Source organism: Zosterops lateralis (assembly GCF_965231275.1).
Source record: "Zosterops lateralis genome assembly, chromosome: 11".
Taxonomy (NCBI): Eukaryota; Metazoa; Chordata; class Aves; order Passeriformes; family Zosteropidae; genus Zosterops; species Zosterops lateralis.
In genome coordinates, this window is record NC_139771.1 from 1,086,753 (window position 1) to 1,113,408 (window position 26,656).

Consider the following 26,656-nt stretch of genomic DNA (forward strand, 5'->3'; position numbering starts at 1 on the left):
CAACTCCCAGGAGGATTGGATATTTCTCTTCATTGTTTAAAGGGAGAAATCCCACAATTTATGAGGGGGAAAGGGCACTACACTCTCAAATTGCACAGATTCCATAGGTTTTGTATGAACTAAACCCCAATTCCATTACAAGGAACTTAGCTGACCTCAAGTATGCACCTGGGAGTTTGCAGGCAGAAAAGTTACAGCCCTAGCTAAAAAAAGGCATTCCTCCATCTAAAAGGCAAGTATTGCCTTTTTTTTTTTTTTTTTTTTTTTTTTTTTTGTCCTCAGGGGAATCTTGGAACATTTTCCAAAACATATGGGTATGTAAAGTCTCCTAGAAACACAGGGAACATGACTAAAAATACCAGCTTCAATAGCCCAGGCTGACTGATGAAGAAAGATTACCCTAACGATTGGAGAGGCAGGCAATGTCAAGAAACTCCAAACCATAAATGCCTCATATAACCTTAGATAGTAATAAACCTGATTTGTCAAGTTGTGCACCAGTCTTATGAAGACATTTCAGTGACAGTTCTCTCCACAAAAGCTCCCCTTGTAAATGCCAGTTCTCTCCCAAAGCAGTCACAGCCAGTTATCATTATTTTTAATACATCAGGATTTAGTTGCAATTCAGAAGAATTACTGTATCCTACAGACCTGATTCTGGGGGGCAGCTCAGGTCATTTTTGGAAAGCTGATAGAAAAAGAGTGCTGAAGCAACCCCAGATAGGTCAGGAACTGATAAGGCATCATCCCACTTCTCTACCCCTTCTCTATCCACAATAGCTTGTATACACACTATACAGACATACATTAATGGAATCTTATAAATTTACAGAAACATAGAGACTTCTCTGCTGTCTCACTTAGACTTGGATTCATTTAACTAATAAAACAGGTCAGAACATATTTCCAGCCTACTTCTGGTGCAACAGTTGTCCAAACTATTCACAGGAATACATAATGGTTTTTATCAGGTGACTACCAAAACATCTCTTCCTAATAATTATTTGCCACAGCCAGCTTTGAGCTGGCAAATCACTGACACAAGTCACAGCTATGCACCTGAAAATAGTAACAACAACACAAGGGGAAATAGACAAACATGTTTTAAGTGTATCAAGATCATTACATAATTTCTTAGCTCATAACAAATTTATGTTTGTCGTAACAAATTTAATTCAGCTGAGGGCTAAGTGGGAGTGTGGTTATTCCTATTCACAAGCCCAACAAATATAAACAATTCAACTTCAGACAATTCTGGCATGACTGGGGCAATATTTAGCGGTTTTCATGTGAAAATTAATGAGAATAGTGATGGTTCCTTCATAAGGTTTGCAGGATTGAGCAAAACATTCTGTGATTCTGTGATGTCATATTTCTTGTTCTCTGCATTGTGATGCTGAGTGCTTAGTTTTAATCCTTCAACGACTGTAATCCCCTTCAGAAAACAAACCCCTCATCCAACAGCTCTGTAAAATCTCATTATCTTGAGTTTCAATGTAAAAGCTCTGTGTCCTCCCCTACTCCCTTCCCAACATTTCCATGTGACAAAAATGGCACAGGGATTTTTTTTTTTCTTAAGACTAAAAGCTCCTTACAGAAGACAGGCACTTCTGCACTGACGAAGGTCTTTAAAGAGAACATTAATGGGTTTCAGAATAGACTCTGCTCCAATAGGAGACAGCAACTGAGCTCCTGTGAGAAAAAAGCTTACATTCTTTGTAGAAGGGATTTTTTTTTTATTTTATGTTACTAATTCCTAACCATTATGTTACCATTCCTAACCTAACCTGGCCAATTTTAAAAGAAGTAATTTTAGATTAATACGTTACATGAGAAGACTCAAGAAAAATCTTACACTTACCTGTTGATAGTCTTCAGAAACTAAAATAAATCCATTGTTATCTATTAGGTAACAGTTGATTGTCTGAAAAATAAAACACTATCTTAATTTTTGATTTTAGGATACAGCAATAAGTTAATTATATACTTTACTTCTAAATAAATTATAAATGGGTAAGACCTCAGGTTTTTATAAAGTTTTACATAAATTCAAAATATTATAGTCTTGGTTATAGGATATTATCCAATTTAAATGTTATGCTTTTCTACATGCAAAACAAACAAAGATGTGTACAGAATGAGAGGATATAAGATAATTGCAAACAAACATAAAAGCCCAAATTTTGTGTTTATATAATCCATTCTAAAATGTTTCCTTTTAACGAAGTTAGCAAAGGCACTGAATTTTGGTGTTCCTTATGGCTTCTCCTGTATTTGGAGAAAAACATCAGCACAATGTCATTACCATAACGATGTATTAATGAAAACACAGTGTCAGCCTGCAGAACCAACAGGGGACCAGGTAATATTTTTTAATTTGTTCACCGGGGGATGGGACCAGAAACTTCTGTAAAAGAGGCCCCACAGGTCTCCTAAAGCTTTTCAAATTGTATTTTTAATTGGGAACTGGATTTAGAGGTAGGACTGTTAGCTTTTTGTAGGTCAGACGTCTGAACTGTATAAAACAAGGTAAAGCCAAATCAGTGCTTCCCTCCACACTCACATGCACCATTTTAACCTCACAGAATTACTTGCTACAGGCAAAGTTTTAATTACTGCACTTCAGAGTTTAAACATAAGGTTCAACTCAAACCCTGAAACCTTGATATAACTCAGTTTCTCCTCAGTATTGCCAAATACCTATCTCAGTGTTAAATCTTTATTGTATTTCTATTGTTGGTCTAAATCAGCAATATTTTTATCCTTGCTTATTGAATTTTCTATGACATTTGTATAAAAGGGAAAAAAAAAAGCAGAATGGCATTCAATACAGGAATCCTCCTAGCTTTGTTTTTAATTCAAAACCCTTTCTGCTGCAAATGGACCGTAGAGAAATATGACAAAATATGCTTTCTGCTGTGCTCTGCACATCCAGCAAGATCTCTGTGCTGTTCTAGGGAGGAAAGAGCCTCATGCAGTAGTAGCTGTGCAAGATGTCTGATGCAGTCTGATATTTTCAGAGATGCTTAGATATGTCTGATTCTCTTTCTGGCCACATATTAGTACTGTTCTATGGGGCCAAAGAGGAGAAATTTGCAGAAATGTTAGTTTGTAGTGCAGTTTTTTTTAAAAAAAACAAAAGCTGAAATCAGGCAAAAATTTAAAACTAACATAATTCCCTAATGCAAATGCAGGATATTCATTCTAATAGGAGAACCCAAGTGACAGGCAACCCCAGTGAAAGAAAACCTGTGAGAAAGGAAGTTGAAACAACTGATTTTTAACCTTTGATCTGCTAGAAAGCCTGAAGTTGGTAAATGCAAGGTGAAAAGCTGATAATGCTGGCAAAGAACTGAGCAGAGCTGATGCACTCAGAAGAGGCAGCTCCTTAACCTCAGTGGTGTGTGAAGGATGGAATTTCAGAAGCAGGCTCAAACAGAACAACCCTGCTCTCCCCAAAGTCAACCATAAACCTCTCACTGACTGGATGAGGAGAGGAGCTAAGTCAACACAGAGATCTTTTGAGGATACATATTTGCAGTTTTCATGCATGAAAGATTAATCTAAAGATACTGCTTTAGAAACAATATTTCTCCATAGTATGGAAAATAAATAACAGAAGTCATGCTGGAGAAGAAAAAGTGTTGGCTTAATTTCATATTTTATGGCTTATGTGCTGTTGGGAAAAGGCTGGGTCGATTCAAGAATTAGTGGCCATGTCTCAGATTTCTAACATTTAGTTATTCACAATTCAGAACTTTAAAGATGCTATTTTTTTAACACTGTTATTGGAAACAAGCATAATGCAATAAATGGAATTTATATATTTTTTGATGTGAAGGTAAGACAGTTTCTATTTCAATCCATTTTAGAAATATTAACTAGGAAAAAGTATTCATTCAGGACTGTTCATTCACTACTTGCCATCAAGAAAAATACCTTTCAGTATTACTACTGTGTTAAAGAAACAGCTTGTAATTTAACTTTAGCATGGACAAAGGGCAGAAGAATGCATTTACTCATTACCAGCAAATCTTAAACAGATTTCTGATACAAGATTTATGCATTGGATAATCGCATTTGCACAGACTACAGCTGTATAAAAGAGGTCTAATTCACAATGTTTCACAGGTATTGGAAGTGAACTATGCTCAGGTTTGCCCAATGGTTCAAGTTCAGTGAATTTCAGATTTCAGGGGGAACGTTCCATAGGTGGAGAGTCCCAGAGCTTGTAAAAGTATAGGCATGAAGTCCAGAATAAACATAGCAAGAATGTTAACTGAGGTCTGAGAACACATCTGAACTACAGTAACTTTGATCCAGTTAAAGTCCTCTATGTATTTTTCACAGCTCCAGTATACAATACCAGTAATGGAATGTAACATGGGTTAAGAAACCAAAAATTAAAAAGAAAGAAAACAGAACATTAAAATAAAATGCGAGGCATTGGGAAAACAGGAATAAACAAGCAAATTCAAAGTTCTCAAGGAAAAAAAAATAATTTTTAATTAATGGGTTGTCTCTATTTTTTGATCAAAGGTATCACACACTCATCAATTGATTCCCTTTATTTCTAATTATATCTAAAATTAACATATTATTAATAACATATTAATAGTCATTAATATTTATTGACTATTGTGCCATTCAATTTGCATTCATGTCTTTGTGTTTACTTTTAAATGCTTTAATTTATACTGTAAATGTTCAGCAGATATCTTCATGCCATTGAGAGAAGCTGTGAAAGTCAACAGACTCACCAGAGGAGCTGTGATATTTGTTTGAATCCTATCAACAGTGTGTTTTGTCATTAAGAAAAAGTCTGGAATCTCTTAATCAGCAATGCTCACACTATTACTAAATTTCTACATATGGTTTTATGGTTCCTGCTGGTGTCCAGCTGAAGACTTTAAACTGCTAGTGTTTTATATTTTTCATTAACCATAAAGTAGTAAACAAACGCCTTAGCATTGCTTCAAATTAATTCCCAAACTGGATTCACAAGGCAGAAATTATTGCAACACACGTTTGAGGTACTGGAGTCAATCTTGTAATTCAGTGGGTATCTGTAACTGGCATAACAAAACTCCCACTATCTAAATGGTAAAATATTTACAAGGTGATAAAGACCTCAATGTACAATGAGATGTTCAAATTAAATATGTCAACTGTATCTTCTACTGCAGTAGAGGTACACATGGGAAAAAATCTGTTAAATACTTACTTCATCATCACAACTTATAGCACATCTGCCATCGAGAGATGCACACTAAACATGATAGAAAAAGAATCAGTAAAATAATTTCAATTCTCATTTGATGATTACAGAATAAAACATTTTTTAATTTATATGAGCAAAAACTTAAAGGAGTTGATATTGATTACATCTTTATCTAAATTAATTGTAAAAATGACTAGCAGACTTTTGAATCATTCACCAAATGTGTTCTGTTCCTCTCTGCAGGAGCTGTAACAATTTCAGCTGCTTTAAACACCACAACCTTCTCCATACTCTAAATCTTTGAGACCATTAGTAGATGAGAGAAGATTCTCCAGTAGGTGTGGGCTCAGGGTTTATTTTCTGTAACAGCAGTTCCAATCAATTCTTAAACCAGGGGTGGCATCTCCCAATCTTTAGGAAGTACCTGATTATCCTCTTCAGTGAGTACAAATTCTATCCCTGAATGGTTGAGGTGAAGTTTATTGAACACTATCAGTGCCAGCCATGATTCAGTAATTAAGTTTTGTTAATTAACCTATGTGATCCTACAGTTATTTAGTGTTAGAGAGAAAACTCAAGTGAGAAGTCAGATTTTTCTGTTATCACTGGAAACAAATACCACACTTTTGTTCACCCTTTACACTTTTCCTAAGGGAGAAAAACCAGGTGCCAACAAAGTAACTCCTTATGTATGGGGGCCTAAAATTAACAAACTTTCTACTTGCTTCTAAAAATCAACAACTGTTCTTCATCACTGAATTCTCCTTTTCTGTATCCAAATGTAAAACCAGAACAAGTCTTCAAATAGATTGTTTTTTTACAATAGTTTGCTTGTGACAAGATCATCACTTCCACTGTTGTGTATTCAATGACAAAGAAAACTTCAGTTTAAAATGTACCTGTCTGCTTGCAGTCCAAAATTTTCGCTGGAAAAATTCAAGTTTCATCTGGATACCTACAGCTGGGAAGGACAAAAAAATTAAATACATAAATAAATAAACCCAGCATGCTTAATTCCCTCCACATGATTCTTAAAATTAGTCAGGAAGAAAAGGTTTCATAATAAAAAGAGAAAGTTAAGCCTTAAAAAAACCCCAAAAACCCACAACTAATTATATTGAAGAGACCACACAGTCATATTTTAAACCATTTAAACAGAAAGATGCTGCTTGTATAATCTAAAGAATACACATGGCAAAAAAAAAAATATCATTCAAATTTCATGTCTCCATAATTAACATCAAAGAACTACAAGCTAAACGTATTTATGTTCACACCAATCTCATTTAAATTTTACTGGTATCAATATAGCAGCTGTAGGGAATCCACACAATGTGTTTTCTACTGAAACCCATGAAGATTTGCTGAAACAACATGAAAATGTTGGTTAACACTTCAAGTGATGATTTGTTTTGAGGAAATTTAATCCATAAATTATTGCATCTTCTTGGAACACAAGAAGCATTAAAAATGTACTTGAAAAAATAGAAGTTAAGACTGTTCCAAGTAATTCTGTTAAAGGGAAGTTTTTGACAAATATTACTGGGTATCAAACTTTTTTTAAAAATCATATTAATGATAATGGAGTACATTTTAAAAAACTCATTATTCAAGATACTATTGGTTTAAATTACATATTTATCATAATCTCAGGAGGGATTATCCTTTGCCAAACACCAGTGAACCTTTCTTCCAGCCTGGTTTGATGTTCCTACCACTGTTTCTGTTGAAGAGCAATATAAATCACTGAGGTTTGCAGAAGCTCTAAAATCAGTTGATTCTTCTGGCTTCACTTGCCTAAACCGAGAGAATTCAAAAAAGCTTTAAAAGTCTGAAGATCTAACTCCTTGCAAATTCATGGGGTTGTTTTTTTTAAAAAAAAACAAAGCCTCAAAAAAAAAAAAAAAAAAAAAGTTGTTTTGGAAAACTGAATGAAATTTCATTTATTCATTTCTCCTCTAGGGCCTACAGCATGAATCATTTTAAAACATATTTACATTTAGATTATTGGTACTTGCTTTTGCAAATGCACACACACTGATGTAATGCACATACTTGATTTTGTGTTAGCAGGTAGGGAAAAGTATGTGAAATGAAATCTGTAATAGACTGATACAATGGGAAAAGTAGGACATAAAGAATTTTCTTATTACAGCAGGTTATAAATATTTTTCTGCTGTCACTCATGGATGGTTTTGCTTCAGAGAGTGAGCAGAGAAATCTAGTCCTCCTTTTGAATAAACACCAGAGGAGACTCCCCAGCTACCTTTTATTATCTAGGAATTAATGTTATGGTCCATGAGAAGATGCTCTCTGACAGCCAAGCAGCACATTTGCTTCATCTATTGCTTGCCTTTGGGTTCATTCCTAGCACATCCTACCTGCTTTTCTGAAATGCAGGCAAAACACACACACACACACTTTCAGGAACTTTCTACAAGGAAATCACATCACTTCTGGAGGCTGTGTCATCTTGTGTGCCTGTAACAGGCAGAGATGTGTGGACTGTACTGTTCATTTAAGGTCCTGACAAGCTCAGCCTTTTGGAGTTCACACTGTTGGAGACACCAGCACCCAGAAAACTGCTGTTCTTGAAAAGTGTTAATGAAAGTTAATGAAAGTATAATAAACATTAATTAAACAGTTAAAACTCTTGTTCTCTCCCAATGAAATTGTATGCATATACAAAATTGAGCAGCATTTTGGACTAGGTGAGTTCAGGAGATCCTTCCCACTCTAAATTATCTTATGATTCTCAATTAAATGTAATTTTTTTGTAGAAAAGTGGTAACTTTACAGCTCAGAATCTTCCTTACAAAGAGTGTCAACATTCAAGAAAATTTTTCTTTGTCCTGTACAAAACCTACCGGACAATAGAATCTGAAACAGGAACAAGATCATTACAGCAAAGCTCATCTGTAAGAGATTCCATGTGCACGTTTCACTGAGTCACAATGGAATGCTGCAGCATAACAACAATTAAAATGCTGGGATTAATTTCTATGAAATGCAGAGCATCCCTCTCCATGGGAATGAAAAGGGGCAGCTGCGGGTTTGGTTTCATAGTAGCAACTCTAAGATTTTGATGCTTTCTTGGACAGACTGTAAGGGAAAATAAAAGAGAGTGGGGAATATTTGGGTTGCTCCGACTTGAGCAAATTCAATCATTTCAGCAGTAGGGTAATTTGTGCAGAAACTGAAGGTACATGCTTTATCAATTTAGCTACTGCCAGCCTTAAAAAAAGAAACCAGTTTATTTTTCTACCTAAGTTTGAAAGAGTTGTATCACTAATCGCTGAGGTACAATGCCATTAAAGAGGGTAAAACAGAAAACATCCACTCTGGTCAAGGTAATACAACATTACAACAGCAACATTTTAACATACTCCCATTGTGAAGTAGTTCCTCAAAAAGAGTTTTGAAATCCTTTGGTTCCGTATTAAATATTGACCTGCTACATTATGTCAATGAGATGATGGCTGGACTTGATTTACAGTTGCACTTGATGGCTGGAAAGGGCCTTTTCCCATCTAAATGATTCTATGATCTCTACCTGTGCTTGCAGGGTAGGAGAAGAGAACACATCTCACAAACATGGCACAGTGAAAGCAAGATTTGGAAGTTTTTTTCGAGATGTCTGTCAAAATATGAGATTTTAATCTCACAGTTTTGTCTCATTTACACATTGTTGCCTGCACAATTCCACACAGGAACTTTCCTGTCACAGAACGAGTAGCTTCTAAATATTCTAAATCTTACATAATATATAATAAATGAAAATTACTAATAGTTTCTAAAATTCAGCTGAAAATTATTTTAATGCCTCCAGATTTGAAAGAATTAACAGTATTAAGGTATAGGAAAATTATTTTCTTTTCAACCTTTCATGTAATACTAAAGCACTTTTGCAGGTTGTTCCCTCCTGAGCTTTTTGAGAACTTTGTGACTAGAACATGACATTTTTTTGTCTGATCATAGAATGCCACAAGAGCTATTCAAATATACTTCAAAAGGTTTTCGAGCCGATATATTCTCCTGAGCAATCCCTAATCCTTAAGTACTTGAGAACTGCAGAATGAAATATCTGTGCTCAAAGCCACCCAATATTTAAATCTGTGTTTTACACACTGGCTACATGAGGGGGTAAAAGGAAGCACAAAAACTTCAGTTATATGTCCCTGTCACTAATTCCTAGTTAAGCCTTCTGGGTGTAAGAGCTACCACAGAGATTTAGATTTAAAAGCTGAAATTGCACTGAAACTTTTCTAAATACTGTTTGGGAAGGTACCCAGATAACTGTCACAAATAACAAAAAACTCTGACTGACCTTTGTGTGGAACATACACTTCAAGTATAAAGTGTCCTTCCACATTGGCACAGTTGGTTCAGCCAAAATGGCCAAAGGATAAAAATTGTTCAGCTAGAAAAAAAAATAAGTTTTGTGTTCACTGCTGCCTTTTCTCTAACATCACAGAGGAGGGTGGGCTGGAGCTGAGGGCAGGCATGAGGACAATTGATGGGACCTGATAGAGGGGTATCTTGTGTTATGTAACACAAAAATGTGTAATTTGAAACAAATAATGCAAATCCAATTTTCTGTTTTAATCACATTAGCAAATTTATTTAGGTGATGCAAATAAAAACCTTTAATTCTGCCTATGGAAAACAGTTATTAACTCCCTGAGATTTCTTCTCTCTGTTTAATAAAGTGGCTGCTATTTTTGTAGTGCAGACCCTATGAAATAACAGATGGTTGAGAATGACAAAGTTAAATTTTTGGCTCAGTGATAATTATTGTTTAATAAGTAATTTCCTTGTGTATTGATTCCATGGCTGAAGGTAATATTTTGCTCTTTCAGTGGGTTGCTTTCAGGATGGAAGTACTGGGAATTGCTCAAATGCTACATGGCTCAGGGATGCTTAGTATCAAGGCAAACACGAAGGAAAATAAATAACTACTCAGAATAGATCAGGATTGCTTGTGCTCCTTTCAATCTCCATAGTTAAGCAAATAGACAGGAAGATAAGGAAATCCTTCTTTGACAAATTACTTCTGTGCAAAGAATTAGAATCCTTCTTAGGTTCTTAGTAAAAAGAATAATTTCCTACTTAAAATAAGAGAGGAAAATAGATTAGACTGATTTATTTCAGGCAAGAGAGGAGCTGAGTCTTCTTACAAACCTGACAGATGGATTCTAAATACATGATTATAGGAGAAAAGTAGCAATAGTAAAGGGATTTCCATTCTCTGAAACACCTATTCACTATAACACTGTATATAAGCACTAGATCAGCAAGGTTACAAAAATATCTTAAGGTCCCCATTCCTTTTCCCATAGAATACAGTAGAGATTAAGATTCTCTCTCATATATAAAAGTTGCCTAAATTCTTAAGGACATTTTGGCCTCCTATTTCTGATGGAATTATCTTAAATGAGGTTTAACTTGGCTTCAAAATAAGAAATGTTGGACACAGACTTGTAGCAGGATTATTTTTTAGTCTGTATCACCTTTGTGTATTGAGCTTAGACTCATTAAGATGCTCTTGTTTCTCCCTACTAGTATTAACTCTGACTATCATCTTTTAAAGTATGTAAGAACTACATGTGAAATATTCCAGAACACACTTAAATAACCTTTAAAAAGTTGATTTCACATTTATTTGTACTCTAAATCTGTTTCAGTTCAAAATCCATCTTCAGTATTTAGCCCAGGCAAAGGAGACACTGACTGTACACCCCAATGTCATAAAATAAACACCATAACTGTCAAGAACAGCCAATACAGATTAAGAGAAGACTCTCACCACTAAAGATGATAAAGAAACTTTAGAAGTGTTTTATGTAGAATAGTTAAAAATAAAATCTAGATATTTTTCTCCCCTCAATTCCAGGAAGTCTTAGATAACAAATTAGGTATTCCAACAGGAGCTCTCTATAATGTAGTTATGTAGACATTATTATAGACAATAATATAGTTATGCAATAAGTAACATAGTTATTCTACAGTATCACCCAACATAGCTGTACTATCAGTGGCAGCCATTCCTAAACCATATGCAGGATATATAAAAATGAGGACTTGTGAATCAGGCACTTCCCAGACTGCTTCTGATCCCAGGTTCAGTTTAATTGCACAGTAAAATGACGTCTCACCTTTCCAAATTTCACACTTCATTCAGTTCCCTTTCCAGTGATCTTTCCCCTTTTATCTATACTTTCCTCTTCTCCCCCCTGCTCATTGTTTCCAGTTCCTCTCTTCAAAGAGAAGATCTTCAGAGTTATATTAAAACATGAAAAGTTTAATAGTTTTATTACCTGGAATGACTGACTCTGATGCAAATACCTCCCCAGAAAAACAACAAACAAACAAACAAACAAACAAACAAACTAACTAACTAACTAACTAACTAACTCCACAAAACCCCACCAGCCTAACAATTTAAGTCTGGGTACTTGTTTAATATATTGAAATTACAAGTTTATGCTTGAAAGTATCAGGTAGTCTCAATCCTGTGTGGTGACACACCAGCCATCCTCATAGTGAACTGTTATGGGCAGCCTGTGATTAGAGCAAAATTGACAAAAAATGGGCCAAAGTATTCAGTAGTTACACACGTTCTTCTGATTTTCTTATGATAAAGCATGGTTCCTGCCTCAGCAAAAATAAGGTATCTGCTATGCATTTAGATAACATGTCACTATTTTTCAAAAACTGTTCTTTGCAATCTATTGTTGTGCTGTGTTGTGGTTTTCTTATCGGTTATTATTTAACTCAGGGACAATTTCTAACATTTTTATGATTTTCTTTCTTGTTTCTTGACATGGAATCTTCTTATTTACTCCACAGTATGTCTATTGCATATTTAAGTACTCTAAAATTACTTTAATACTTTACAAATATTTTTTATTAAATCCTTTGAAATCCATGTAAAGGTAAATGTGAAGGTTTACATGTAAATCCATGTAAAGCTTTTCAATCTTAGTTTGAGCTGCATGATAGTGTCAAATACAAAATATCTCGAAGTGCAAACTACCACTAGTTTTGAATTCTACACAATAAGCTGGAAAAAAAAAAAATCTTGTATTATTTATGGTATATTACCTTTACCTTTTTTTCATCAAGTAAGCGGAATGACTGCACATAGAGAGACATTTTTAAGTCCTATTTAATTATTGGGTTTTTAAGGTGAGACAGTTTGAACATGTCATAAGATTTAGTAGCACAAAGACTACTTCATTCATCAGAGCTATTGTGATGCAGTGTAAATGAGTGAATTCTCCTAAAATGGGCAGTGGAAAGCTGAATTTCTGTATCTTTACTCACGAACCTCAAGTCTGCTACTTTCTTCCAGAAGACTTTTGAATTAGTGGTGGAAGAGGTTGTGTGCATGGAGACTAGGAAGACGGAGGGAAGGCAAATGGTGTTTCCTGGAGGCCAAGCTCATGCAGAAAGGGAGGAGATGCTGGGAAGCTGATGTGAGGCCAAGCTGATAGGGGAGCAGGATGATGATTGCTGGGAGGCCAAAGTTCATCCAAACTCAAACCACCAGGGAAAGCTGAAGGGCTTGGTTTGCAGCCAAGCCTTGAGAAACTGAACTGTGGAGGGCAGTCTGTGAACATCATCATAAACCAGACTCCCTTTGACTCCCTGACACACATCTTCCTTCTGGAGGACTAATGAAGTAGCAGCAGGAGCAGGAAGAAATTCAAAAGGGATATAAATTGAGTGTAAACATAAAAAAATATAGACACTGGTGACTGGAAGTCCACTGCCTTTTCAAGAATCTTCAGAGGGGATCTGAAAATTATCACTGAGACAATCATCCTGCATCCCAAACTTTACAGGACAGCAGCTGATGTGCTGCCAACACTGTGACAAAGGTTCCCACAGAAATTTGCTCACTTACTCCATGATGAGCTTTCTGTACCAGGAGCAAAGCTTAAGGGAGGTACTTGAGAATCCATCTGTAACTTAAAAAAAAACCCAAAAAACCCTAAAAGAAACCTCTCATAAGCCTGGAGGAAGGTAATCCCTGGGCATGCAAATTTACACCAAGTGCACTTTGCTGGAAAGATAGGTACCCTGTTCCTGAGGAATACAAGGAGTACAGTGACAGCACAAAGGAGTGGCTTAGGGGCCAAATTTGCGAAGAGTAAGGCAGGGCACAGCCCATCCCTGTCTGGTGTCTGGAGGATTTTCCTGTGACTTTTAGAAAATACCAGACACCTACTGACACCTGGCTCATTCCATTATCAAAAGAAAAAAAGAAAGGAAGCTAAAAACCAAACCAAACCAAACCAAACCAAACCACACACACGCACACACACACACACAAAAAAAAAAAAAAAAAAAAAAAAAAAAAAAAAAAAAAAAAAAAAAAAAAAAAAAAAAAAAAGCTGAGTAGTGCTACTTTTAACCATAGGAAGTCTCAGCAGCCTGCAGAAATAAGGCAAGAATCATCAGAGAGGAAACTGTGCTGGTGGCAGAGCTTTTATGAATTCCTTTGAGCCTTTAGCTTAGTTCCAGCATCTCCTAGCACAGCCACTGCTCTGACAAATAATTCTGAATTCCAACAGATATGAAGCACGTGAAGACTGAAATCTGACCACAGTAATGCTAAAATAATGAAGCAGTGAGAGTATTTTTATAACTCCATAACCATTTTTTAGTTTTATAGGGTTTTCTTGCTATTTGAGCACAACCCATGACTGAAACGAAAAATAGGAGCATTATGTATTTGTAAGCACTTTTATAAATCTTAAGGCAAGATCCAGGACTTGTCAAGTTCTCAGAAAAAGCTTTACTTCTCACAGCTGAGGTCCTAGTTAGGGCAGCATAGCCAGACTACCTTTCCATCTTAGCCAAAGGCTGTGGTTTCAAGCTGGCAATTAAGGAGCCCTAAGAGGCTTGAAGTCCAGACAAACAGCCAGAAATTAGGATACTTATCTGAATATCCTGTGACTGGATTCTTTTAGGATATGTAAGACTTTCTGCTTCCACTTGTGACTAAAACACAACACATTCAAGCCTTGATCATATTTTATTTGCAGACTTGATTCTGCCTACTACCTAAGAAGGTTAACAAAATAAAATCCATTTCTACATTTCTCAGCATTGTGAGAAGGCTGATCTCAGACATTGGCAAAGCTTCTATTGTGATTTCCAAAGTGTTTTACCCCTCCCAAACTGAAATCCTGTCATAATAGAATGGGTACAAGTTGCCAGACACAGAATACTTTGGACAAGACATCAAAGTATCCACTTTGGTATCCACTGCAAAGTGAACTCATGAGTTCTCTGTCTAGTTTGTCTCCTGACAGTTCAATGTTCCCACCACTTGGACCTGGGGCCCAAGACATGTAGATTCTGTGGTACCAATCCTTGCAGGGGGAGGGATCTGACCAAATCCAATATTTCCTGCTTCCAGAACACACTGAACACCAACCACTCCCTCTCTGCTGCTGTCATGGGGAGATTTGTGTCCATACAAGGTCTGTGAATATATGAAATCTCATTAGTCAAACCAGGCTTGGGACACTGAAGGAGCAAACACTGACATTTTATCAAACCACATCACTTGGAAAGAAGTCTTGGATCTCTTATTTACAGTATTTAATAACAGTGATACTCTCTCCTAACTGTTTGTGCTATACTGTGATTAGCAAATTACTCGGAATTACTGAAAACATGAGTCATGTTACTTGAAGTCAAATAATACATCAGAAGGACCTCATAATGAATAAAAATCTCCAGCCTTTCAACACCATATCTACTGATGATTCATAAGTCAAATGTTTACTGTAATGCTCCAGAATAGTTCTCATGTTTCTTATTTTCCTAAATCACTACTTTAACCATATTTTTGCTGTTCAACCATGTGGTGATAATCTATAGTTTTAGAAAAGGACAAAAAAATTATGTGTCTAAAAGACTCAGTGAACATATTTTTGTATGTTTGAAATTGAGTAGTACCATGGTTTTCTGCAGTTGCAAGTACAAACAAAATAACACTGGTGGATTTGCAACCTGATTTCCACTTGTGTCTTTTACTGAATAATTTTGAAAACAGTAACAGCAAAAGATACAGATGCACAACTTTTCCATGAAGAATATTATCTGAAAAAGCAGATTTGTTTGCCTGCTTTTTTCATTTTTGGATCAAAAATGCATTTTTATTAAATATCTGTGTAGAAAAGAACACAGCTGCATCTTGGTTCAGCAAAATAAGAGTTAGCATTTGAGCTATAAACTAGCATTCTTGAAATCTCCTAAACTGGAGGTTTAAACTATGTCAGGAATAGAAAGCAATCTTAGACTAATAACACTGAGATTTTCCAGTATACTGAAATATAAATTTTATTCTCTTTCATATTCTCCTACATTTTATGTCTTAAATAAAAAGAAGCACCATCTTTCAAGATATGTTCAGTACATTACAAATACATCTGGAAAGTCAGTCTCTAAAACTGTGGATTAATGCTGGCTGTAATCTGAACATTTTCACGTTTACCTAAATTTTTTCATAAGAACATTTTATTGTAACGATTTTGAAACATGGCCAAGAAATGTTAACAGTACCTCTCAACAATGACCCTGTATTGGGGAAAATAATCTATCTTTTACTTTATTTAACGTGTAGAAGTTCATGCCCATGAACTGGAAAGCAGCTAATGCCATCCAAGAGGCCAAGCAATCTGGGGGGGACTGACAGATTTCTATTTACTTGTCTTACCAGATTTCAGGAAAAATAAGAAATCAACATCTTAAGATTTGCTGAAGAAGCCTGCATAGGTGCCAGCAGAAATGGTTGCTTACAGCTGATCTGATGACTATTCATCTATTAAGAGGTATTCTCATATTGCTGAAAGTTAGCTAACAGCTTATTTTCTTCACTAGAAAAAGATGAAATCACCTCTTTAAAGCCACAAAATACAAAGAATAATATATTGTCCAACTTATGACCAAATACAAAATTATTGTTTTTAATTGATACTTCAAGAAAAAATCCTAAAGAAATAAGGCTTTTAAAAAATGTTGAGACTGACAAAATCAAAAGGCACTGACACACTTTTGAAGTTATTTAATAGAATGTCAGCATTGCCTGAGATACGTGTGCCAAGTTATGACCATAAGTGAACTTCTCTGGGTGAATTATTAACTTCTGGAAATAGTCTAAGTGCTGACATGACTTTCACAATAAAAGTACAAATGCACCATACTTACTTCATATAAACTGGTATCCAGATGCTTCAGCAAGTAGTCTATTATAATTTATATACTAATGATTAGTAGGATTTAGCTATCAATGCAGTCTTAAGGCATATTTCAGAAGTATAAATTGGTAAGTTTTAAGAGAAATCAATATAATGGGCACCAAATGTAATTCTCTTTAATGTAATAGCTTTGAAATAAATCAGGAAGGTTTCTGAAAGGGAGCTATCTGATTATACATTAAATTAAGGATTTATCATACAAAATAGCTTCTCTTTCTAACAAGCTGCCTAATAGGCACAAATTCAGCTGAGGCTTTTGCTGGAAGGTGTTGAGCACTGCTAAGTTCTCACTGCAGCCTGTGGGAGTTTAGGGATGCCCAGCACAGGATAAGAACACAAAGCCCCAGAATGGAGCCCCAGTCCAGAACAGAGCTCTGGAGAACACAAAACCCCTCAAAACTCTGCTCAAAGAAAGGACTCTTGGGCTGTTGTATAGAGGCAAACCTATTAATGACTTACAAGGAAAGTGAATCTTGCAAAGGCCAGGTTTTTATAGCTGTTGGGGCAAATACCAAAGGCAGGCTGATCCTGCCAGGCCTTCCAGAAGCACTTATTTCACACTGCAATCAGTAAATGTTGGGCTGTAATTCTGAAGTCTCTATCACACTCCTAGGCATCAAAATAACTTTGAAATACCACTTTCCAAAATATAGACATTTATAAATGACAAAGGCTCTTCCAGAAGTTCTGCTATAACACATTTATTTTTATATTTAAAAAATTAATTTTCTAATTAAGGTAAATTCAATATTTTTTCTTTTTCTGCTGTTTTTAAAAAAAGAATGATGGAGGATAATTTCCAGAATTAATAAATCTTCTCAGCATATCTATAATGGAAGCAAACATTATCTTCTCCATTCTCTCACACATAGGGTTGATATGCCCTACACTTAGGGAAAAGCCCTCCTTACTTTTATTTGTAATAAAAGGAAAACAAAACCACACATTAGAGGTGCAGTAAATTATAACAAACTCCAATAAAGTATATTTCAACAGATTATTTTATATTCTTATATAGATTTTTGTATTAAAATGGCACAAGTGGCCACAGAAGGCAAAAGGAGAAGGGTCTCACACAAGTTTCCCTGCTTTCTTCTGTTTTAAAGTGCAGCTAGAAAACATCTAGAAGGATGGAAGGCTCTGACTCTTGCATGTGTACAGATACTTTTATGCTGTGCTGACTTCACAACTAAGACTCATTTAGTTCAATGGGTTCAGATTGTAGTGCTGATTATGCTCATATCCAGAAATTAGACTATTAACTGAGTTTCCATGGAAACACTGTATGTCCCTGTTTTCCTTTTAGACAAGGCTATGACTGTTTAACAAGTTTGCCGAGGACAACATGCTTTGTTTAAGTTACATTAACTGGAGCCAATACTTCATAATTACATTACCAGAAGAAACATTTACAGCAAAGCTTTCACCATGGGAAACCCTCCATTGTTCAGCTCATCTCTGAAAAACAGGAAATATCAGCATTGCCATTGCTTAAAATGTGTTAACTGGCCTTCTATGTATAAAATAATCTTTTTTATAAAATGACAGCAGTGCTCTCAGTTTTATAATGTTCATAGATAAGGAAATTATCACATGGAATCTGGACTTCTGTGACACTTCCATCAGAAAACATCTGCCCATGAAGACAAGGTAGGTCCATGGTTTGAAGCACTGAAGGCTGTTCCTAGTCTAAATATACCTTATAAATAGGAATTAAAATCAAACAGATTATCTTTTTCAGAGCATTTTTTTTCCTCCATAAGTTTAGCCTAACAAGAACTCTAGAAACCCAAGTCTGACAGGTGCCATCAATCTGTCCAAAAAGGTGTAAAACATTCTCAATCTTTGAGTGGTGTATTTTGTTCACCATTTCATATTATTCTTATATAGAACACCAGAAAGGATGTGCTGTATTCACACTTGCAGTTCAAATCCTGTGTTGATGGAAGGGTGATACATTTCCCTAAGATTTTAAGAGAAGAACCAGGTCCTAAGTCCTAATTAGGAAGATTTAAAGAGATGCCTTAGCAAGAGTGGTGTGACAGTACAATGAAGAGGACTGTAGATAAACATGGCTTTTTACTTTTTTACTTTAAATCTGCACTGGGATGCAACTGAAACGTTGTTCTAGATGGTTAATTTTTTCCAAGTTCCATTTAGACAAAGTATTACAGAAAATCAAGCATTAGGTAATTCCCACTTCTTTCTCAAAACCTTTTCACATTTTCAATGTAACAAAGCCTGCAGAAGTTCTAAAACAGGTATCCCTTTACTCCAAAGCTAAGAAAGCAACAATATGTAAAATAGGACCAGCTGAAGGCATATAGAAAAGTAGAGAGAGTTTCATTTCCAAGGAAAAGCCTGTACTACAATTGCTTGAAATACAAATTCTCACTTTAGTGTGTGTCTTTGAACACATCTCCAAATCACCACAAACCACAAATAACAAAGTGCCTTGCTCTTTCTTCTTTATACAAGTTTTCAGAAAAGAAGCTTGTAGCAGTAACAAATGAAAACCATTTAAGATCTTAATGACACCAAAAAAACTCGAGCTATAGAAATTATTATTTCACTAAAGTAAACACATGATGAATCACCTTCTAAAAGAAGTTAGCCCACTTCTCCCCCAGAGCACTTTGAGAAGGGTAATGCAAGAATTCAGTAGTGCTGTTCTTTGAATTCATCCATTCTAACTCTGCCGAAACACAGAAATGGAAAGGAAATGGACACTGTGATTTTGAAAAAGGATGAAAAATCTCATCCAAAATATGAGTAATCAAGCTCAGGCCTGCCATTATATTCCAAAATAACAGACTGCAGAAGGAAACAAAAGCAAATAAAGATGAAAACACCCTTTTTTGCTTAAGACAGCTATAGCTTTATGGACAGAGAAAGCTCAGCTAGGTTGGGTACTTTTGAGATCCCACCATAAATTAAAGAATAGTAAAATGGAAGTGCTTTTGGATTAAAATGCATTGTATTAAATGATAATATGTATTATCTCTATATTTCAGGATGACCCAGTGTTGACACAGAAATCAGATATAAACATGGAAGACAAAAAGATGAGATCAACATTTAAATGTCTTCTGAACTTTAGGGCTAATAATCTATGCTTATGCGGTATTTTTTTAAAATTTATTTTCTCGCAGGCATTCCAGCTGTTGTCTTAAATTTGTTATCCTCTGAACTAATTCATGGGTTTGACAGAAAGTTCATCCTTCAGCACCTTAGCGGACAGTGAAACAGAAGCCATGGTTAAAAGCTTAACAATAACTTCAGGTAGTACAAACTAAAACGAGGCACAGCTCAATGTTACGATTGTCAGGACTTCATAATTTATACCAATCCTAAAATATTTCCCTCCCTACTTAGCAGACAGCCTGTCAGCCATTTGGCATGATCCTCCTAAAAGATGTGTTAAAACCCAGGAAATAATTTTGCTTTTCACCAAATCAAGAAAAGTCAATTATACACTGGACAAACTTAATAAATTGTAATCAATACTGAAAAAAATATTCTACTAATGAGAGGAGATACCATAGGAGAGGATCTTGGGGGATTCTCACCATGAAAACAGGAAACCAAAACAGACATACAGAAGGGCACATAGGCAAAACAGACAAGATAACAGAGCAGGTAAAACGAGTGTAAGAATAGTGAAAACATGATGATCCTTTGTGATTTCAACCTTTAGCATCCCTTACTTGTCCATCGGTTATCCCAGTCATGTTGCCTCAACATTGTTCATATAAGTTGCACACCGACATAAACAGGGTTTTATTATAGCTTTTTTTTATATTTCATAGTTGCACTTTTGGGGGTTGTTTTTGTTGTTGTTTTTTGTTTTTTTAAAAATAATGCCTTTTGTTTAACTTTTGAATACATTTCCTCCCAGGGTATCTGAAATCTGTAATCATCGTCCCAGTGTTTCTCTCCCACATTACACTCTTAGAATCAAGTTCCACTACTTTTAAGAGTTATGTTTACGTCAGAGGGATCAAGAGGTTTAAATTTCAGTACCTATTAAATGAATTTAATTATCCAACCAGTTCCATTTGGATACACTGTTACTGTTCTTCACTAAACTATAACAGATTTTCCAGTATTGTAATTCTCATTAATGAAATGACCTCTGAAAGAGTATTTTCTTTTATTTTTTAAACAAAAGTGCTCTCAGTGGCCTATTTTACAAATTCTAAACAGAAGTGTCATTATCCTGTATACTAGCTAAGTTTCCCAGGGATTTATCCTGTCTGAAAACAGCAGAAGTAACTAATCTTGAGGGATGAGAAGTCTATCCATATACCTGTTACTTTATTCAAAATATACTGTGGAGAAAAAAAAGGTATTATAAAAACATCCTTGGTGTTTAAAACCTGGTGACAGATTAAAAAGTAGAAGGTGAGGAAAGGATAACAGTGTGCTATGGGATCTCCAGGATGCTGTCAGAGGACTGTTGGTGCCTGCAGCTGCAGCAGTTCAAGCAGTAGGGATGACAGAAATCCAGAGAAAACAAGGAAACTGGAAAAGCAGTAAACTATGCACTGCTTTGTAAAACTTATCTACCATTGAAATGGAGAACAGTGGCAGCAGGTGTAGGTGTCTGGCTCATCCTCGTTCACTGGATATGTGAAAATTTCCAGTATTCCTCCTCTGCTTGTGAGATGGTCCCATAAGCAACAAACAGGAACAGTCTGGGTCCTGTGCAGGGATCCTGCCCAGAGCAGCACTGCACAGGGCACATACAGTGGTTTTCTCCCAGGTGTCGCTGGCTCCAGCCAGCCCTGGCATCACCGCAACACAGGGGTCTTTGAGCCAGTGAAGCAGAGTCACTACTAAGGCGCAGATGAAATGAGAGACGGGGACCCTCTGAATAAACAGCAACTGAGGTTTATTCTACCTCAGAGCCAAGGTTCCGAACAGAGGTATTGAGAGACGGAGAAACAGGGAGACGGAGAGACGGAGGGACCTCGAGCACCTGAGGGTTAGTTTTTAAAGGGGGGAAGGAACACATGGGACAGCAGAGCAGGGGGACCAATGACAGGTCAGGGTGTGACTCAGGGAGCATCAATCAATACAATAACCAATAATATAACTTGTAGGAGGGGAAAACCCTGACTCTAACCAATCACCTGGGACTCTTCCTAGAAACTTCTAGACACTGGGAGAAGTCTCAGGTTGACTGGCAGGGCCAGGTGCCATGTAAACAACGAGATTGACAGGTAACTGCTTTATGGTACTAAGAATAGGGAGAAAAAGGGGTAACAGGTCATGAACTATGCAACATTAACATATAACATTTCAACAAAGGATAACCATTAGCACTCATCAACCCACCGCCACAGGCACAGACTGCCAACATGGTTTTAAAGGATTTGGTCCTTCACACTTCACCTGCTGCAAGACAACTGAGATCCTTTCAGGAGTTACAGTTACCTTTTCCCTTGCAGCAAAACATGACCCAATGGAAATGTTCCATCCCAGCTTGAATCCAGAGCCACTGAGCAGTCAGTCCTGATCCAATGGAATACTTTCATTTCTACTGATGATTAAATCCACCAAAATTATGTATTTAACGTTTATCAGCTGCATAATTTTAATGTCAGGTTATTTAGTACTTTGCTAAATAAATGAAAAAAAAAAAAAAAAAAAAAAAAAAAGCCATAAAAGCTTCCTGTGGATATTTCCAAAGTGTTGCAAGACTTACAGAGGTTTAACTAGTTGACTTTTTACTGCAGCAAATGTCATCCCTGCTTCTGCAAGTTTCTATGTTGAAGTGACTACTAGGGCAAAGAGAGTCCTTCTGAGCCCATAAACACAGGAGTTCCCAACATTTAACAGTCAGTTTTAGTGAACTACTACAATTCGCCTTAAAATCACAAAAGGAATCAATGAAGTATGAGTTCTACTTTGTAGCACAATTGGTGAGCAGCAGTGTAAGAAACACTTACTGCACTTAAAAATATTTCTTCATACGCTCTGAACATTTCAAAACCCTTTTACAGATGTTGGTCAAAAAAATCCTTCCAATTCTTAAAGAGCTGCCCTAGTAAATCAACCACTCAGAATGCACAGGAGATTTACATCCTGGTCTTGAGTCCAGCGTGAGCTGTGACCATGAACAGAAATTCTCATTAAATATAAAAAGGAAACAAAATCACTAAGTAAAAACTTAGGAAAAAACCCTGATGAAGAACAAGCTATCTAGAAAAATAACAAGTTGTGGGTGTTCTTTTGATGTTTTATGTACTGTTAAAGTTCTTTGTACCCCAGTTCTCATTGTTTCCTATGGTTAAAGATGGCTCCCCTGGTTCTTGTTCCCTGTCCTCCATTTTGTTGTTTACTCCTCAGTTATATAACCCTTCCCCTGCCTTCCCCGGAGACAGCTCCTGATAGGCTGCTCCTTCCCGCCACCTGTCCTGTCCATCACCCTGCTCCCCCCCCTGTCAATCTCCATGAGGCCTGGGCCTGGGGATTGGCTGGGCTCCTTCCCGCTCTTTTCCTGATACCTCCCCATTGGGTTTTCCCTCATGCATGCCACTCCCTGGTTCCCTGTCATTGATTGCCGCAGCCTGTTCCAACCCACCTACCTACCTGTACTTAAGCCGGTGCACGAGCAGTCTCGGGGTCTCTCTCAGAGATCCGGGACAGTGAATAAACCTTTCCTGTACCCACTCTGTGAGAGTCCTCTCTCTGTTACCACCAACTCCATTGCAGCGACATCGGCAGCTGACTTAGGTGGAGAGCCCAAAGCTTGGTGTTCTGTCACGTGCGCCTGGGCTAGCCGCATCTGATAGGCGCACGGCGGCAACAAGTAATCTCAGTTTTAACATGTTTATGAGAGGATAAAAAGCATCTCAAATGTCAAGATGAAACAAAGTGTACACCTGTACTTATTTTTGCATGTGTTTTTTTCTCACCAGTTTTATTTATTTCATTTCTCTTAGCTTGATGTCAAGCAATATTTTTTTCTATTTGCAATAATGGCACAGTGAGTTCATTAATTTACTCTTAGTGGAGATATATTCTATCTGTGGATGCTCAGCATGTATAACAGGTGGTTGACATTAGTCAGGAAATGATTGAAAATTGAATCTGTATCCCCCGCTGCTATTTGTGATGGAACAAATACTCTGCTGATACTTAATCTCCCCCTTGCTGCAACTTCTTCTAACTTGCAATTAAGGTAAAGAGGCCCAGCATCTTTATTCCCTGTGCTTCTCCTCCTTCTGAAGGCCTTGCATCCATCCTGCTAATTTTTCTGCCTACCAAAGCACACTGTAAGACTGGTGTTTCAGCATTTTCCAACCTTCTCACCTTCATCTATTTCTTCTCATTTAGTTATGGGAAAAGAGTACAAGCCACACTAACTTCTAAGAGTATTATATTACAGTTATAATACCACAACAAATAGCTGGCTGCACTGCCTAGTGGATTGAAAAGCTTCAGAGAAAAGAAAAAAGAGAGGAGAGGAGAGGAGAGGAGAGGAGAGGAGAGGAGAGGAGAGGAGAGGAGAGGAGAGGAGAGGAGAGGAGAGGAGAGGAGAGGAGAGGAGAGGAGAGGAGAGGAGAGGAGAGGAGAGGAGAGGAGAGGAGAGGAGAGGAGAGGAGAGGAGAGGAGAGGAGAGGAGAGGAGAGGAGAGGAGAGGAGAGGAGAGGAGAGGAGAGGAGAGGAGAGGAGAGGAGAGGAGAGGAGAGGAGAGGAGAGGAGAGGAGAGGAGAGGAGAGGAGAGGAGAGGAGAGGAGAGGAGAGGAGAGGAGAGGAGAGGAGAGGAGAGGAGAGGAGAGGAGAGGAGAGGAGAGGAGAGGAGAGGAGAGGAGAGGAGAGGAGAGGAGAGGAGAGGAGAGGAGAGGAGAGGAGAGGAGAGGAGAGGAGAGGAGAGGAGAGGAGAGGAGAGGAGAGGAGAGGAGAGGAGAGGAGAGGAGAGGGAGGAAACTGTAGACAAAGGACTGACCCAAACAGTTGTTTATAGATTATGAAGAGACATGGTGACAAATAGCTGGATTTGAATATTGAAAGAATTTCCCAGTCCAGATCAGAACAGCAATGTGGGGGAAAGCAGAGTTGTGACCTAGACAGAGAAGGTGCTCAGCCTGGCTGTCCTGTGGTGGCCAGGACACAGCAGCTCACACCTCCTCACGCAGCAGCTTCCTGCCACTGCCAGCCTGCCCAGCCATCCCTTCCCCCACAGTAAATCTCCACCTGGAACACAGCATGTTCCAGTTCATCTCATCCACTATTACATCTCATACTCTGGCCTCTCCTAGAGGTGTCAGAGGAAGGTGTAAAAATTCTCATAAATAATAATTATGGAAAAAAGCTGCCCACAGGGGAAAGGTTTTTCTCCATAAGTCGTGTCATTAGTGGTTGATTAAAGCCCTTAAGAGTGAAAGTTTATATCCCTTCTAATTTATTTTTTTTTCCCCATGAGGTAACTATGGCTCCAGATTATATATGAATCCTATTAATCTTCTGGCCCAAGGATAATTTCCAACAATGCATTTCATAGGTTAATTACTCACTGTATAAAAAAGTACCAGATGTATCTAAGTAAGGCAAAACAAGCCACTGGAAAGGGAAAATTGGGCTCTTCCCCTGTACAAAATCACAACTCTCTGCCTGGTTTCTTGTTTCTAGAACTGCACATTACTTCCCACCTAAAAGGGACACCATGAAATAACTTGTAACAACTCAGACACAAAGAAATCATGGTATCTCATGCTGTGTCGTAACAGGCATTTTATTATTAAATTCTAGCTGATTTTCCTCCACTCTTATCCTGTCTAAGCAAAGGTTGTCTGAGGAAACCCATAAGCCTACCTCTCTGGAAAATATGTCCAGACTTTTAAGGTATAAATCTTCCTCGAGCCAAATTTAGTTTGATCCATTGGCTTATAGTTCTGTTGTGAAAAGCAAGCAGAAATAGGATCCAAGGCCTTCCTCTAACTTTTGTCAACTTTTGAAAACCTAGTACTCTGCTAGGAAAAATTTGAGAAAGTCCTGATCTCTCAGAGTACAAGGAGTGCCCTTGTAGAAAGAAAAGCATGAAGGACTCCCAGGTCTCTTTTGCCCTGGCACCTTTGTACAGCGTTCTGACTCCTGGGGAAGGGCACAATCTTTCTCCATCAGGCACTACTGTATTTTGGAAGGGCCAGTAAAAGGGGAAGAATTTTAACAATAAAGGTATGGGCTGTTTCACCAAGAAAAACATATTTTTCTTTGTCCTGAACCAAAACGAAGGGGAGTTTGCATTTACCCCAAGTTTCATTTAGGGTCTTGAGCAAGAGCTTAGCTGTTTTACCAATCTAGAGACGCATATTAGTAAAGAGAAAGCACATGCCATTTTCCTGAAAGTATCTCAGTTTTAATTCCTTCCCACTCAAAAGCATAAGGAAAATAAATCTAATAAAGAATATGTATAGGAATTGTCTGCTGTGGTCTTGGGAACGCTTTTTAACATAATTGTGTCTGCCTGGACTCGATATACAATGTAGTGGAATCCAAATCCTGTAGCTTTTAAATATTTGAAATATTTAAATTGTTTCCTTTCTGCTAGAGTTTAATTAACAAAATGGTCTTCTGTAAAAGAGATGATTCTTACACATAGCACTCCTTAAAAGCAAATGGCAGTAATTGCTGCAACAAAGAGTTTGCAGGCAAAGCAAAGACAGAGTTGCCCCCCCTCAGCCAACAGGGATCAGACATTAGTTCGTGGGGCTTTCTGCTATTTGCAATAGGAAACATACCTTGCTACAACAAGGCACAGGCTAATTTAAGAGGCTGCAATAACAGTTACTGCACCACATCAGACAACAGAAAAGAATCCTGCTGGTGGTTCAAAAGGCCAGAAGCAGAGTAGGTTTCATGGTTATCCTGTTTCTGGCAAATCTCTACCTGTGACACGACTATAATTTTCACCACATCAGACTTCTCTGTCACAATGAAAGTATTATTCCTAATAAATGGGAACAGGACATGGATTATAGGTTGGGAAACTTCTGTTTACAAAACATGTTTATTCAGAGTTCTCAATATAAGGAAAAAAGAGCCACATCTACATGAAAAGCAAATTGACAGATTTAATCATATGTTTCCAAATCTGAACCTGGCATGAAGATTTTTTTTAAAAAGTAATAACTTCTTATACCATGATTCT

At 37.1% G+C, this 26,656-nt stretch overlaps 1 protein-coding gene across 1 annotated transcript in view; it reads right to left on the reverse strand.

Moving 5' to 3' along the window:
* Nucleotides 1-26,656, reverse strand: part of CACNA2D3 (calcium voltage-gated channel auxiliary subunit alpha2delta 3) — a gene marked incomplete at both ends in the record, with an annotated part of 408,746 nt that overhangs the window by 42,636 nt on the left and 339,454 nt on the right. Inside the window, 3 exons of the mRNA XM_083869455.1 lie at nucleotides 1,862-1,924; nucleotides 5,225-5,269; nucleotides 6,121-6,182. Of these exons, the coding sequence (XP_083725581.1) occupies nucleotides 1,862-1,924; nucleotides 5,225-5,269; nucleotides 6,121-6,182 (170 nt within the window). The remainder of the gene's footprint in view (nucleotides 1-1,861; nucleotides 1,925-5,224; nucleotides 5,270-6,120; nucleotides 6,183-26,656) is intronic.